Here is a 15,526-nt window from a genome sequence, read left to right as displayed (position 1 = left end):
TCAAAGTGTAAAAAAAAAAAAACATCCTCCGACTGTCTCACAGTAAAGTCCTTATTCGCACCAGCAGATTCTTGCGCCAGCGATGGACAGGAATGAGAATGAGTCGGCAGCCTGTGCGAGGGGTCAAAGAGTGTGTTTGTGCTGTTCTGCAGAGGAGGAAGTGAAAGAGCCCTTTTACCCCACTCTGGGCTCTGACTGCCATCAGGTGCAGCTGCATGTGTGCGTTACACAAAGTCCCTAAGCAAGAGATTGTGAACACCACACAGCATATATGCATTCTCATATTATTTTACTTCTAATCAACTGCTTGATTGGATTTTAACAAATTTGTCTTACGATTTCTTGTTAAGCACTTTTTATTTGACCTTACAAAACTGTTCGGCACTTAGTAACAGTCAAGATAAGTTCTGTATAAATGAATTCAGCTATTGATATTATAATGATAATAATGTGTGTGTGTGTATATGTATATATATATATGTATGTATGTGTGTAGATATATTTGTATATATATATACATATATGTATGTATGTATATATATATGTATGTATGTATATATATATATATATATATACATATAAGATAGTCCCTTATTTGTCCTGCAGTGGGGAAATTTACATTGTCACAGAAGCAAAGACAGTAAAGATAATAAATACAATGTAGATATTAACAAAAGTTTAAAATAGAATGTACATTATCGACAGTTTCCAGCATATATACAGTATGGACTTGTTATTTACAGTATAAACAAAGATTGAACATATTGAACTATTATATATACTGTATATTGAATTTGTGTAAAATCACAGTATATTGCACGTGGGGTGAGTAGCCTGATTACTACTACTGTACTGTATATGTATTCAATCTTCAAAGTATTCTATAACTGTCATTTTGATTGTTAAAGAGATTGAAAAAATTGAGCCTGCCACAACCAACCGCTTCATTTTGTGTTGACCTACAGGTCTGACCTCTGCCTGACACGTGCATGCTCTATTGACACAAACCTGCCACTGCGATGTAATTTGAAAACAAGTAACACAGATGCCACAAATAGTAGTGCGTATACATGCTTTATTATGCTACTTGTGGCATCTTGTTTGGCCCTCTTTAAAATCATATAACTTAAGTCCTTTTGTTGTGTTTCATATTGCTTATTGTACAGCACATACTGTATGTGTATACACAGCGTCGCGGTAGCACAGGTTAAATCAAAAGGGCAAAGTCTTCTTTTTTTATAGAATACATTTAACTGAATTAACAATAACACTTGTTTAAATTAAGTGTACACATTTCATTCAATTCAAAGTTGTTCAAAATACAGCATAATGTAGATAACGTAACACCAACTTGTGCAAAGTGTTCATTAAACGCTCGTCTTACAAGATCTCAGTGCTAACACATCATAACACTGTCATACAAATTATACAGAATCTGCCTTTTTGTTATGAATGGTATACACAGTATGTATTATATCAAACTAAAGGTAAAAAAATGATATGTACAAAATAAGAAATGGCTCCCAAAAAAAAAATTGTGCATATTTGCATTATGATGTCGGTTCAGAAATAGCTGCAGAGATGTCATTCCCACAGGTTAGCCTGATGCTTAACTCACTGCAAATCCGCTGCCATTAACTTGAAGTGCTGTCAATTACTGTGTGTCGCCGTCGGTGCGGTGTCCCAACGATGTGCAGTTTCATTGTCAAAGTGTTTTTTTGGTGCATGTGAACCGTTGCCAAGGGAACAGCGGCTCATGGTGACAATCGGGTTCGGAAGCTGTTTGGTCGGATCATCATGGTGACTTTGCGTAGAGAGTAATAATCAGAGTCTTTCCAGGAGTGCCAAACAATCCCGTCAGGCCCCAGCGGCCCCCGGCTTTTAGGGGCATAATGGCCTCCCTGTGGGATCAGGAAGTAGTCAGAGCTTTCATTAACAGAACAGTTTAAAGCCATGGTTCTCCAACCAGTGGTATGTGTACCACCAATGGTACGCAAACGTCCTCTGGTGGGAAATCAGAAATACTGTTCTACTTTATATACCAGGGAGAAAATTACAAAATAATATTAATGAATGAAATAATAATTGGAGTCACCTTATCTCTCGCTCCATCTTAATCTAATTTTCAGGAGGAGGATGAGAGAGCAAATTAACTTATTGGGAATAAAAGTCTGTATCTGATTTTGCTCGGCTCATTTACACCATCAAGTGCTCCATATTTTCTCTGGTGGTACTTGGTGTGAAAAGTTTGAGAACCACTGGTTTGAAGTGAGTCTCTCTCTCTTTGTGTACTTACCCTGTAGTAGACGCCGTTGAGGTTGGCGTAGAAACACTGGTTATACCACCAACCGCCGTGGGAGATCTCAGCACAGATGTTTCCACTGTCTGGCGTACTGAAGTCCTGTTTGTCATGGTACCAGCTGAAAGAGTCGTGCGCTGTGCCGCTGAAGCCTGACACATGGAGACGGTACTGGTGCTCCTCATCCTCCACACTACACACACACACACACATAAACACATTTACAGAGGAATGGGAGAGAAATTCCACATGTGTTTCTCATCGACTGGCTCTCTCGGGCCTGACCTGAAGCTCCGGTAGAGGGCGTGCTTGTGCTTGTTGCTCCAGTCCTCCAGGTTAATGCGGAGGGTGTAATCTCCCTGTGTGCTCAGCTCATGTATGTGGTCGTTGCCCAGCCAGAACTCGGAGTGCAGATCACCAAAGCCGTCCCTGTATTCCCCCCAGCTGCGGTCGAAGCTCACTGAGCCATCGACTCGCCGCTGGATCACAGTCCAGCCTCCACCTGTGGCACAAAAGAGAGACATGGCAAGAGGAAAAAGCACATCATGACTTTTCCTGGGCTTAGCTAAAGGACTACAGGTCAGATACACACTAGAGCTGGGCAGTATTTCCATATTAAATCAATAATGTGACATGAGACAAGATTTAGGCTTAGATATTGGATATTGTCATACTGTGACATGGTATCAAGGATTTTTAAATATCAAATAACTAAATAAAATTTTGATTAAAATAAATGAAACTGACATACATGGATCTGGCAAAAGGGCTCATTTGCAGTGACCTAGGTTTTATTCAATTCAATTTTATTTGTATAACGCCAAATCACAACATATATTATCGCATGACATAAATAAATACATGGAATCAACATAAAATTGAGTAAGAAAACTCAAAAAACAACAGTTTAATTACAATTTGTGTTAGAGCAGAATTTCAGTGTACTTAATTTAATTTTTGTTTTTTGACATGTAAATATCCTATGTCAGCTTTTAAAAAGCCAAAGAAATACACCAGATATGATCTAAAACTAAATATAACCATTGTATTTTAACTAGGTCATATAGACCATAAACAGCTAGAATACAGACTTTATTCTTACATATTTTAGTATTAGTATATTACAGTTTTTACAATGTATTGACACTGTCCTGTGAGAAGTGGAAACCCCTATAAAGAAATGATTCATGAGCTCAGAGAAATTCATCTTTATTTCTCATATAATCTAAAATTAAACATTATTTATAAGCCACACAGCTCCACTGCACATTACTCTGTATCACAAGTGGAGTGTATGTATTTTAAAACTGAGATTTTGAGTGAAAAACGAAGCCACTTTTACACCTTTGCTGCTTCCATGTAAACACGTGTACAACTCACCATCTGTGTCCATATCACAGTAAACCTCCACAGGCATGCCTGCCAGTGACGGCACCACTGTGTACAGGCCTGATCTCCTCACTCCATTGTAGTAGACAGAAGCACAGTCTACGGGACAGTTCCTCACATGCTGATGCTCTGAAGGAAGAATGGGACACAGGGCAACAGAGAGGGAGGAGGAGGAGGACGAGTGAATCAACAAGTGCAGTTAGGCACCATCTGCTGGTAGATCCAAGTATGGGAGCTTTCTGGAGACGTACCTGGGTGCAGGGCTTCTTGAGCGCTCATGAGAGGGTTGGGACGAACAATGTTGATGAAACAACCGGGATTTCTTTTTACCTTATTCACCAAAAGTGTCAGATTGTGGACTTGGTTCTAAATGGAGAGACAAACAGTCAGTAAATGAGTTTGCGTCTGCTCAGAAAATTGTTTTACACACTGGGGAAGACAGAAGAGATGAGGTGTACCTGTAGGTCCAAGATCAGGGTGCCCTGGAGGTGCAGCAGGGTGGTGGCCTCAGCGTAGTTCACCTCCAGCTCATGTAAACGCTGTTCCAAGGAGATGTTCAAATGGTTTCTCTCCTCGCTCTGACATCATAAAGACATAGAACTGAGGACTGTGTAAAGAAAAAAACTATAACAACAGACTTAAAAGTAAAAAATTATAATAATAATAATAATAATAATAATAATATATGTGATTGGTCTTCGTGATGCACTGCAGTTGTTTCATCTAAAATCTCTATCTTGTAGATATTTTTTTTTTGGCTTTCTACCATTTTGACAGGATTCAAACTGTCATATAAAATGTAACTCAATTTTTCACATAGTGTCAATACCCTCATCAATCTCACTTAAAAAAAAAAACAAAAAAAACATGTATCCGTATCCTACATCCCCAGAAAATGACATCAAAATTCACCATTTACTTTTCAAGTTATGTTGCTCAAAAACACAACAGACGGACAAACAGGACCACAAACATCACCTCCTGAGTTAAAAAATGAGCGGAAATAGGCTACATGACCGTTGCTTTGCTCTCAGGACAAACTGGACACAAAGTCAAAGTCAGTATTTGTCCGTCTATTCCTAGCGTGGACATGGAGGATCACACTAACTGCTATTACCACCGTCTCACAGAGCTTTCTCCTCTGCCCTTTTCTAATGAACCTCACATGAGCGATCTACAGTCGGCCGCTGACTGCTCCAGCTGAGACGCACGAGGCAACACGTGGAAGAGTAGGAGGCTAATCTCGTTAGTGGCTAAGGTCAAGGACATGTTGGTGGGAAGCCAGTTTGATGGCCAGGCACCAGGTTACAGTGAAGAAGGAGTGTGATGTGTTTCCTCCCGCTGCAAACACACACGTTTGACAGCTATTGCTGAAGTTCAACTGAAACCACGTGCAAGGATTGTTTGATCAAACGCGTGGCTCGTCTGAAGAGTTCCCGAAGCAGAGGGAATAAAATATGACTTAAATGTTTAACACAAAGTCTGGCTCTGAAATTATTGTTGCAGTTTACGTTCCAAATGAGTTCTGTTGTCGGTTTAACAAAAAGCAGTCTCCGGGTTGCCAAGTTCAAGAACTTAAAGCAGTTAAAAGGATTGATAGTGATAGCTGACCCAGGCCTGCTAAGTCAATATGGAGATCTCACCTGCAGCTCAAGGACCTTGATGCGATGACGGTGGTTCCTCAGCTCCTCCTGCAGCACGGAGATCATCTCCTTCAGCGCCACCATCTGCTGCTTCCTCTCCTCGTTCTCGTGCAGCCAGTAGGAAACTTCATCCGTGCAGCGGAACATATCCGGGCACCTCTGCTCGTCCAGCTGAGGCAGCGTGGCAACCAGACGACACATCCCATTCTCCATCACCTGGTTGATGCATTATTTATTACACATGGATTCAAATCCATTCTCAGAAAAAAGAACTTCAACAGTCGGGTCAGATAACACAAAAAAACATTTGTTTGTTTTTGTGTGGCTGCATGAGCCATTTGAAAGACTTCAGATTTCCTGTGTGACCCTTTAAAGGAGCCTAAATTCACTGTCTACAGAAGATAAACCTGTTATACATTCACAGTTGTGTTGCCACACTCTAAATATACTTGGACCTTTACTTATCTTCCATTCTTTTTACTTAAATAAAGGATCTGAGAGCTTCCTCCTCCACTCGACGCTGAAACACACTTTGTCTGCCAGAGCACGTTTTTGTTATAGTTGCTCTTCCCTCCGTAAATAGGCTGGGAAATGAAACATTATTTTTGAATCCTGCAGAAGTGACTCGTCTCAGGAGCAAATGAAGAAAAATCCAGTACAGTAATTGATTTCTGCTGCGGGCCGCTTGATTGAATATCATCCTGCTGTGTTTTCACTATGCTTATAGTAAATGGAAAATGTGATTTCTTTGTCTTCTGTAAAAGCTCAGATGGGAGCTGCAGCATGCACGCCTCAGCTTTTCTGTTTGTGTAGAGAGGAGGTTGAAGTCATAGTAAGGAAGAACTGGAGACATTTTTTGTTAAGTTTGTTAAATGAAAATTAAACAGCCAGCAGTTGAATATACATTTAAAGAACGTTTACTTGAGGTTTCACAAAGTCTGAGAGACAGACAACTAGATCTCTCTTCCTTGCATGAGTTAAAACTTTAAAAACAGACAAAAACAGCTCTGCTCTGATGTGTGGTCAGCGGCATCTCCCTATTCGCAGCTTAAAAGAAGTTGAAAGTAAGGTGAACTGGTTGATTTTCAGTAGGAGAGCGTACAGTGCGATCCGGCCAGTTACCTGGTTAGTGTACTCCCCACACTGAGAACCACCACCACTGTGGTGGGTGTTGTTTACGTTGTCTGCTTTGGCCTCTGGGAGCAGCACAATGAGGATGCAGAGAGCGGAGCACATGCTCCAGCCAGGCTGTGTGAGACAAGAGGACAGGAGAGGCATTGTTGGCACCCTGTCAGCTCGTCCCTTAGTCTGTCCCCGCTTTGTGTGTGAGAGCGAGGCTGGGACTCCAGTGCTCTGCTGGCTCTTCCTACAGTGAACGAAATGAATGGAAAACAACTCAATTACTATTTGTTGTTGTTGTTATTGTTGTTGTGATGGGAAAGTGAGATTAAAGAAAGGTGATCACAATACTGCACTTTGTCCTGGAGTCACTCAGTGAACACACATACTGTACACGAGATTATACACGTCAGCAGCCAAACTGAGGCTCGGACTTCAGCTCAGATTAATTAGCATGCAGGTGATCGTTGTTGTGTGCATGGTCGTCTGACTTTACAAAATCGTACTTGCTGAAATGATACAGTGAGTGAGGTTAACTTTAGAAAATGGAAATGGTTTTGTACTCACCCCAGTTACACAACATCTCCAACTCCTTTCCTGGCCCTTTTCAGGCCGAGGAGTTTTCCCCATTTCCCCTTTTCTTCTCCTCTCTTCCTGAATCGGTGTCTCTCTCACTCTGTATGCCTCATGCTCATCTTCTGTCCATCTCTGTCTCTCTCTCCGTGTAGGTATCTTAGTCCCATAATCCACCTCTAAGAGGATTCACAGTGACTGGTGGATGGAGAGAGGCAGACAGACAGAAAAAAAGAAACCTACCTGTAAAAGTGAGAACCTTTTAATGTATGAGCACCATTCATCACCATTGTCTGTCATAATAAGATCTAATTATATTCCTCAATATGAAGTAAACTGTATATTTGGATTGCACCGTCTTCCTTTTGAGAAATAAAGTGAGTATCTGGCTGTAAAGGGATTGAAACAGACATTTTATTAAACAGAAAAGGATGTATGATGAGATTCGATTCGACTTTATTGGCGGATAACTGGGGAAAATCACATGTTGCAGCAGTGAATGGACAGAGAATAGAAATACAACCCAATCAAACAGAAGTAAGAACAAAAATGTAAGTGCAAAGTATAAAAAAAGATTAGCATAAGATAAGAATAATAAACCAATAGAAATGTCTCATGTATGTATGAGCTCTGAGCATTGGTACATACATTAAATAGGCATCACATACAGGCACAATAATCCAAACCTAAGCCAGTGATAATGAAGGCTGTTGAGAGTGGGAGTATAAAGGACACTGATCCTATTACAGTATAGCCTAGTCGCATTTTCCATCTTTATATACTTGATTATGGCTCTTAAACATACACGGCCTCATTGTGGGGACGTTAAGCAGCTAATGGTAGAAGGACTGCTGTGTCTTTGGGGCACAATAACATGTGACTGTTGTGAAAAAAAAAAACATTTTTTACAACCAGCCGTCTGTGCTGTGACTACACAACGCTGATTTTTAAATCAATGCCTGAAGCGTCTCCCTCATTACTCTCAGTAGTTTAGTAGCGGTGAAAGACGGCCTGCAGAGAGAGACTTCTGAAAGATTGTTGCTTGTTATTTTTGAAAGCAGACAGACTCAGGCTTCAAAGCACTACACACAGATATATATATATATATACATATATATATACGTATATATATATATATATATATATATATATATAACACTACTTTATCATTTTGGCCTTTGTTACTTTTGATCGATATATGACTATATCAGCTCTGATGTATATAAAATATCCCAAATGAAATGTTTTTTCTTATCATGTGATGACATGTGTGCAGTGGGACCGTGCATGTGAGGCCACATGGTGGCACCGTGTTACAACTTAATTACCTGATTGTCTTTATTTTCTAGCTGATTATTGTGCTTCCCCCGCTGAAGTGCAAATGCATGTGTTGGGTTTGTTTTTTTTGGAGCCAATACAGATGAGAACATTCAGAGAAGTCTACAAGGTGTGTGAGGTTGCAAGGTTGTGTTTTTTTTAAGTATCTAAATAATTCATTCATTTATTATTGATTTGATGTATAAAAAAAGAAAAGAAATCTCACTGAGCGGCAATGCTCTGCCAGAAATACAAACGTGTTTTATAACATTGTCAGTGCCCAAATGAATCATTTTACACATTTTGTATCAATATTGATCTAAATAAATCATTTTTCACATGCACACTTTTGAAATAATGTAACACTACTACTACTTGCATTTAACTTTATGTTGTTTTGGTTTTTTTTAGAACATGAAAAAGGCAAGTAGACACATCTCATTATCTTGAGCTGCTATTTGCCACATGTTGATGTTGATCTAACAGCCGTATATGAGTGATGCAACATTGTGACAGGATGGAGAGAGGAGGGAAAACATATACCTAAAATCGCTTATTGCTGAAAGGCTAACTGCCTCGACCTGTGAGACCAATCATGTGTAACTAAGTGGCAAATGTCACACGGAGAAAAATAACTGTTACTAAGGGGAAAGCATCTAATTCTCGACACTGATGCGGGATGGGGATGATGCACTCACTCACTCACTCACTCACGCACACTGGGGTTAACAAGCTCTGAGAAACACAGCTGGTTCCTGGAGAAGAAACTAATTGATATGGACCGTTAAATGAAAAGCATGTGTGTGTGTGTGTGTGTGTTCTGAGAGACAGAGAGAGAGAATGGACCTGAGAGCAAAGTCAAACTAAATCCAATTTCAAAATGTTTCACTGGACACTCCATATTTCCAGGAGGAAAAAAGTTACACAAACCATCCGGAATTATAACAATTATATTATAACAATTTTTCCATATTTCTTTCTTTATATGGAAATGACCACTCATATATACAGTAGATGACCACAATAAAGTTTAGCAGTGTTGTAATGCAACAAAGTACAAATACTTTGTTACTGTACTTCACGTATCTGTACTTTACGTTGTTGTTTGTTTTTCTAGCAACTTTTACTACATTTCCTTCAACTATCTTTGTTCCTCGTTACTACCAAATAAAATCAGAAGAAGAAGAGTTTGTAATGGTCTGTATTCATATAGAGCTTTCCTAGTCTTGATGAGCTGCTTTACACTATAGTTTTACCATTCACACGCTTCAACATGGGGTTAAGTGTCTTGCTCAAGAACACATGTAGACTAGCAGAGCCAGGAACTGAACCCACAACCTGTCCAGTTGAAAGACAACTCACCCTTCCATTGATCCACCATGGCTCAATCCTAACTACTTACTTTTTTAATACTTTTACTTCTTAAGTAAAACTTAAGTACATTTTATATCAGAAAAGTACTTTTGATACTTAAGTACAGTAAATGTCATATCCTTTAAGACGTTTACTTAAGTAATATTATAAAAAAGTGACTTCAACTTCTACCAAGGTGAGATACTTTATATTAATCAACTGTAAAGTCTGAATATCTTTGGACTATTACACTTTAGAAAATAAAACCAAAAATGTCTCTTACATCATGCCTGACCTTGTCTGATGTTCATGTTGTTGTCATAGTGTTGTCATAGCATAGTGAAATATCTTGGACATTTTAATAACAGATGGACTGTCAGGCGACGAGGACATTCATCGTCAGTGTCGCATGGTGTGCGCTATGGCAAATGTGCTGTCACGCAAATGTGGTTCCTGCATTGATGAAGTGAAGCGATCTTTGTTTAAAGCCTCATACTCCACTATACACTGCACATCTACGGTGTAATTATAAAAAAAAGAAGCCGTCAGAGACTGTAAGTGGTTTATAATGATGCTCTTGCTAAAAAGGCAGAGATGGACTAATGCCAGTAAATTGTTTGTGAGTGCTCGAGTCAACACCTCTCTCTCTCTATCTATCTATCTATCTATCTATCTATCTATCTATCTATCTATCTATCTATCCATCCATCCCTCTATCTATCTTTTTATACTGTAGCCACTGCACTGTTGTTGCTAATGATCTGCTTACTGTTGCACTTCATGCCTGCTGCTACGCCACAATACTGTTGGAGTACAGTGCAACTCCTTGCTGTGCTAAATGAGCTGTATCCCAGTGTGGAGTGATGAGTTCAAAGCCTTGACACCAAACAGTCTACATTCACCCTATAATGGCTTTCATGCAAGACTGATGACTACGCAGGCAAAAAGCATCAACTCAGCTCTTTTTTAAGTAATTGCCGTGTCACTACTCACATTAATTTGATTGAGTTATTTACCCACGACTTCTTCTTCTTCATATATATATATATATATATATATATATATATATTGAGAGGAACGATAACAGAAGCTTCTCATTTGCAACACTTCTGTCAAGTGTGGTTTCAAACAGCTGTATATACAGGAAATGCTGTGGATCTAAGCGGACAGATTGCAGGGTGACCCGAATAAAAAAATGTTTATTAAAGCCCACCTTTAAACTAGACCACAAGCCATGTGCATCCACACGCATCAATCAATATCAGCCGCCATGCGTCGTACACTTGCATCAATTTCCTTACAGAGAAATTAATTTGGAGCGCATGCCCTTATACCTGACAGTGACAGATCACACAGCAATCATATCCATCAGATTTACTGCACACACACACACACACATAGAGTCTGGTTTCCATGACTTCAGAGAACATTACATTGACATTTCATTCACTGTAGAATTCCTCTAACCTTAACAATAACTACCACTGGCCTAACCCTAACCTCAAACTAACCCTAGTCCCCAAAAATAAGACAAGTCTCCGTAATGTGGCTGCTGTAAAACAGATGTAGGTCCCCACAACATGAGACATACCTGGAATAAACACACATACAGTACACACAGGTTTGTGCTGCTTAACTCTCAGAAAAGGTCTTACAGGTAACAAATACAAGAATACACACACACAAACACAAACATACAAAAATCAAGAGAGAGGGTGAGAGAGAGAGAGAGAGAGGTAAATAGGGGTAGGATTTTGGAACCGTTCAAATGAATCTTAATGAAAACAGTATAATTTACAGTATTTCTTGCTTTATTGACGTTCCATTTGTTGTTCAGTAGCCTCTGACTTGTTATCTGGTTTCCCTGGAGTTTCCTCAAGTTGCAAATTGAAAACAAGAGAAAAAAACAAACGCAGCAATAGGCCGTGACTATAGCAGCGTCCGGTCATGCTCTGTGAGGCTGCACTTACTTTTGCACACGGATTTTTTACTGGATATGATGCTAAGGCTCTGAGATGGATGTCAAAGGTGTCGGACTCACCGTGCCAGGAGTAGTAAGCGCCATCCTACTACGAAAACAACAATGAGCTAAAAACAGACCGTGAACAGTCACACCTTCTTCTCTGATTCTAAGAAATGTTTTCTTTTTTTATTCTGCACAATGGCTACTTTTAGCTTTTCAGTCTAAAATTGGATGAGGGCTGCTGATGAAATGAAACACCCCTGTTTTTGTCCACACACCCTCTGGCTATCTAAAGCACAATAACACACACAAGTGACTGGGAAACAGCGCGAACGCAAACTCGTCGCGGTACAATCACAATAATTGTTGGATGATTGAGGCTTTTAGCAGAGGTTACTGACGTCACTGAAACATCACTGATCTCCTGTGCTGAACCTAACCAGAGCTCACATTAACTCAAACTGTATTTTGATGTCCTCATTCACAGCAGGTGGCTCCTCTCCAGCAGAATGATGTGCACAATGAATGTTTAATGAATGTGAACCCTCTTTGCGAGCCCGCTCTCTCCCTCTGCTCATGACGTACGAGGGGACCATGGTTCCCTGTCAATTGCATTATCCATAGTGACTTTCACAGCTCCACAGTGCTTCTTATTATTGGGAAGAGGGGAAGATAAGGCCACTGCCATTTCCACAGCGCACACACACACACACACACACACACAGACACATTGATTGAGGTGGAAGAAAATGACGCAAGAGGAAGTGGACCTGAAAGGCTCAATCTTAATTATATGAGTATTATCTCATGGCTTTACATAAAAGAAATGACTAACTGGCCCTTTCTCCAGCTGACATCAGTGTTTAGTGTTTAGAGAGACATTAGCCTCACAGATAAGATTGATAACTTGTCAGAGTTTGCTCTGAATGTATTTGTGAACACATCTTTTTGTTTTTGTTTTTGGAGATGATTAAACCTGTATCTGTTGTCCGTATTGGAACTTCTCTCTCTCCATATGAATCAGTGTGCTCTGTTTTTAAGCTCCTGTGCAGATGTCTCTCTCTCTCTCTCTCTCTCTCTCTCGCTCTCTCACTCTCACACTCTCTCTCTCTCTCTCTCTGATGTCACGCTGACCTCACTGACCTTTTTCTGTGTTTCTCTTGAGTCAAAGCAGCAGCAGAAGTGCAGATAAAACAAATAATAGACTGTGATTGTTTTGAGTTTCATCCTCACTTCATCACATTTCTTTAATATATGACAGATGACGGCTACTGTATGTGGTTGTGCTGCGTCTGTATTTCCAGGCGCATCACAAAGAGCATCGAGATGGAAATATCTCAACTTTTTAGTATGCAGTGAGCACAGAAGTCAAACTCATCTTAAATAATTTTTTCACACATGCAAAAGCTGCTATAAGGGAAATGTGGTGCTGATAATCCACTATATTCCCCCCCCCCCCCATAGTTTAAGGTGTTAATTAATGCAGTGAGGCTGGTCATCTCAGCAGCTCCCAGGTTTTGGTTGCTTAGTAACAATGGATGCAATGTATTCTTCTGTTTTTTATTTTATTTTTTTATTTCTACACAGATTTTCAAGCCATAAAAAAAACACTTGATTAAAAGTGTGAAGCATTGGCAATTGACTGGCATGCACTCACTGGCCACTATATCAGGGACACCTGTTCAACTACAGGTACTAGTAGTGATATTAAATAGCCATAATGGAGTGGAAGTTTTTAGTTTTTTTTTGGGTACTGCATGTGAATGTGAACAGCCCTTAAGGTATTCTCCTTATCTTTGCAAATCTTTGCTGACATTGACTGATATGTTTTATTCCTTTTTCTGTCTGACTCTCTGTTACACTCATGTTTTCGTTTCCTTGCAGCAGGAAGTTTTTTGCCTCTGCTGGAGTGGCAATCATTCGTCTGAAAGTATGCAGAGTTGGTGTGGAAGAGCAGCCAATAGGAGCATCCACTCTCACTGTGATTGTTTAAAGCCTCCCGTGACTCCACAGGAGGCGCAGAAGAGCCATTCTCTCTCAGATCACTTGATTGCACAGCTGAAAGTTTTGAGGTTTGAGATTATTGACAGTCAATGCCAAAAATAATCCGGCCTATTGTGCCTTTAAAATAAGTCCATTTCACATGTTTTTTTTCATTATGTGCACGAGCCGGGGGGGGCAGTGACTGTGACTCACACTCAAAGTGTTTCATGTAATCAAGTAATTGTATGGATTGTGAAGGAAAATCTTTCACGCTGAATTATAAAAAGCTGCGACCACAGCACTGAGAGACACAGAAATGTAACAATGAACATTAACAGAAGATACATTTCCACTTTTCGCCCGTTCATGAGAAGCACATTAACATGAGTCTCACACCGTCTTAACCTCTGCATCCAGGTGCCATCACCAGTCTGTAGGTGGGAGTTGCTTCATCTCTAGCCTGCACGAATACTAAGCAATGCATTGTTTTGCAAACCTGTGAATAGTAAATGTGATATATCTTGTGCAACTATGCAAAGAAACAAATAATCTATAATCATTTTTGTCATTACTGTTTCCTTTTTTTGCCGTGGGATGCAAAAGCGACACTGAACGGAAGAACGCAGTTTGTTTTTCTTCACGAAGAATCGGTGGAAGTAACAGCAAACTCACCATAAGACAACAGCTATCAACCAGCCGCAGACATTCACATTATACATTACATTTTGCCCTACGTGACTCGGTAACCATGGCAACAGCGAGACGTGGTCATTTGTGGAGACTGAGGATTCTCCCCGGTGCTCAGACAAAAGGTGAAACACAAATGAAAGGATAAAAAAAACAGTGCAAGGCTGAGGTTTGGACGCTTGCATCTGACCACAGAGGAGCTTCTGCTTTCATGAGTGACACATGACAAGAATATCCCATAATCCCTCAGACTGCATGTGTTAAAACGTAGCTCTGTTCTCCCTCTCTGGCTTTTTTTCTCATAGCTCCCTTTGCTCACTTTATGCCCTAATGAGAATGGCATGATTTCTCTCTCGTTACATTTGCATAATGATGATGATTTGAGGAATGTGTGTGTGTGTGTGTGTGTGTGTGTGTGTATTTGGCCCTGCTGAAACTTGGCAATCTTTAATTAGAGGATTCTGCTTCCTCTATTTAGAGGGTGTACTGAGTATCCCTCATTCCTAGAAGGACTAATTACCTTATTTAAAAGCTGGGAATTTATTACATCTACAAACACAACATTTAATGCGCTGGTTAAAGCATAATGAATAAAAGCATTATTGGTGATTGTAAAAATGAGGGAGAGCAGACTGTAAAGCCTTAGGTTAGCAAAATGACAAAACAGGCTCATGAAGTTATTTTTTATATTTCTACACAGATTTTCAGGCCATAAAAAAACACTTGATTAAAAGTGTGAAGCATTGGCAATTGACTGGCATGCACTCACTGGCCACTATATCAGGGACACCTGCTACTTAACCCTTAGTGCTCACACGGCACAGACCTGTGTTATGATTAACAGAAGTTACAAAAATAGACCGTTTAATAACATTTTATGTACTTTTTGCTCAGGTGTGCTTATATAGTTGGTGATTTCTTTTTTTTTGCCTAGGTTGTGCTGTAAAAAAGGATATAAGACACTCTATATTGCACATTCTTAGACCCTCTGTATATACTGTATGTACATAGTGATGTAAAAAAAGTAGCCAAAATGCTCTGTGTTCTAAGGGTTAACTCAAATATTGAATAAGTCAATCACATAATCAATGCATTCAGGTGAGTAGACACGGCCAAGGCGAAGAAAGGTAAGTATTTCAGTGACTGCTGGTTTATTTTCATGCACAACCATCTCCAAGGTTTGCAGAAACTATTCAACAA

General features: G+C 39.8%; 1 protein-coding gene across 1 annotated transcript; it reads right to left on the bottom strand.

Moving 5' to 3' along the window:
• Positions 1-974: 974 nt before the first annotated feature.
• si:ch211-203k16.3 (angiopoietin-related protein 1) lies at positions 975-7,114 on the bottom strand. Its single transcript, XM_058613889.1, has 9 exons — positions 7,018-7,114; positions 6,454-6,697; positions 5,332-5,547; positions 4,147-4,266; positions 3,940-4,054; positions 3,680-3,817; positions 2,585-2,801; positions 2,297-2,492; positions 975-1,901 (listed from the first exon to the last, which is right to left on the bottom strand). Exons 2-9 carry the CDS (start codon positions 6,607-6,609, stop codon positions 1,755-1,757), a joined length of 1,305 nt encoding a protein of 434 aa, XP_058469872.1. The 5' UTR covers positions 6,610-6,697; positions 7,018-7,114; the 3' UTR covers positions 975-1,754.
• Positions 7,115-15,526: the final 8,412 nt, after the last annotated feature.

Source organism: Solea solea, chromosome 17, assembly GCF_958295425.1.
Source record: "Solea solea chromosome 17, fSolSol10.1, whole genome shotgun sequence".
In the NCBI taxonomy this organism is placed as follows: Eukaryota; Metazoa; Chordata; class Actinopteri; order Pleuronectiformes; family Soleidae; genus Solea; species Solea solea.
Note: the sequence above shows the minus strand (reverse complement) of the source record. Positions and strands in the feature narration are given on the sequence as shown.

Bases quoted from the DNA above. Each gene is read 5' to 3' on its own strand.
- si:ch211-203k16.3 (XM_058613889.1), bottom strand. From the start codon at position 6,609: ATGCCTCTCCTGTCCTCTTGTCTCACACAGCCTGGCTGGAGCATGTGC. The intron at 5,548-6,453 runs GTAACTGGCCGG...TGCATCAACCAG, and splicing joins GTGGGGAGTACACTAACCAG to GTGATGGAGAATGGGATGTG. The intron at 4,055-4,146 runs GTACACCTCATC...CTCTCCATTTAG, and splicing joins CCCTGATCTTGGACCTACAG to AACCAAGTCCACAATCTGAC.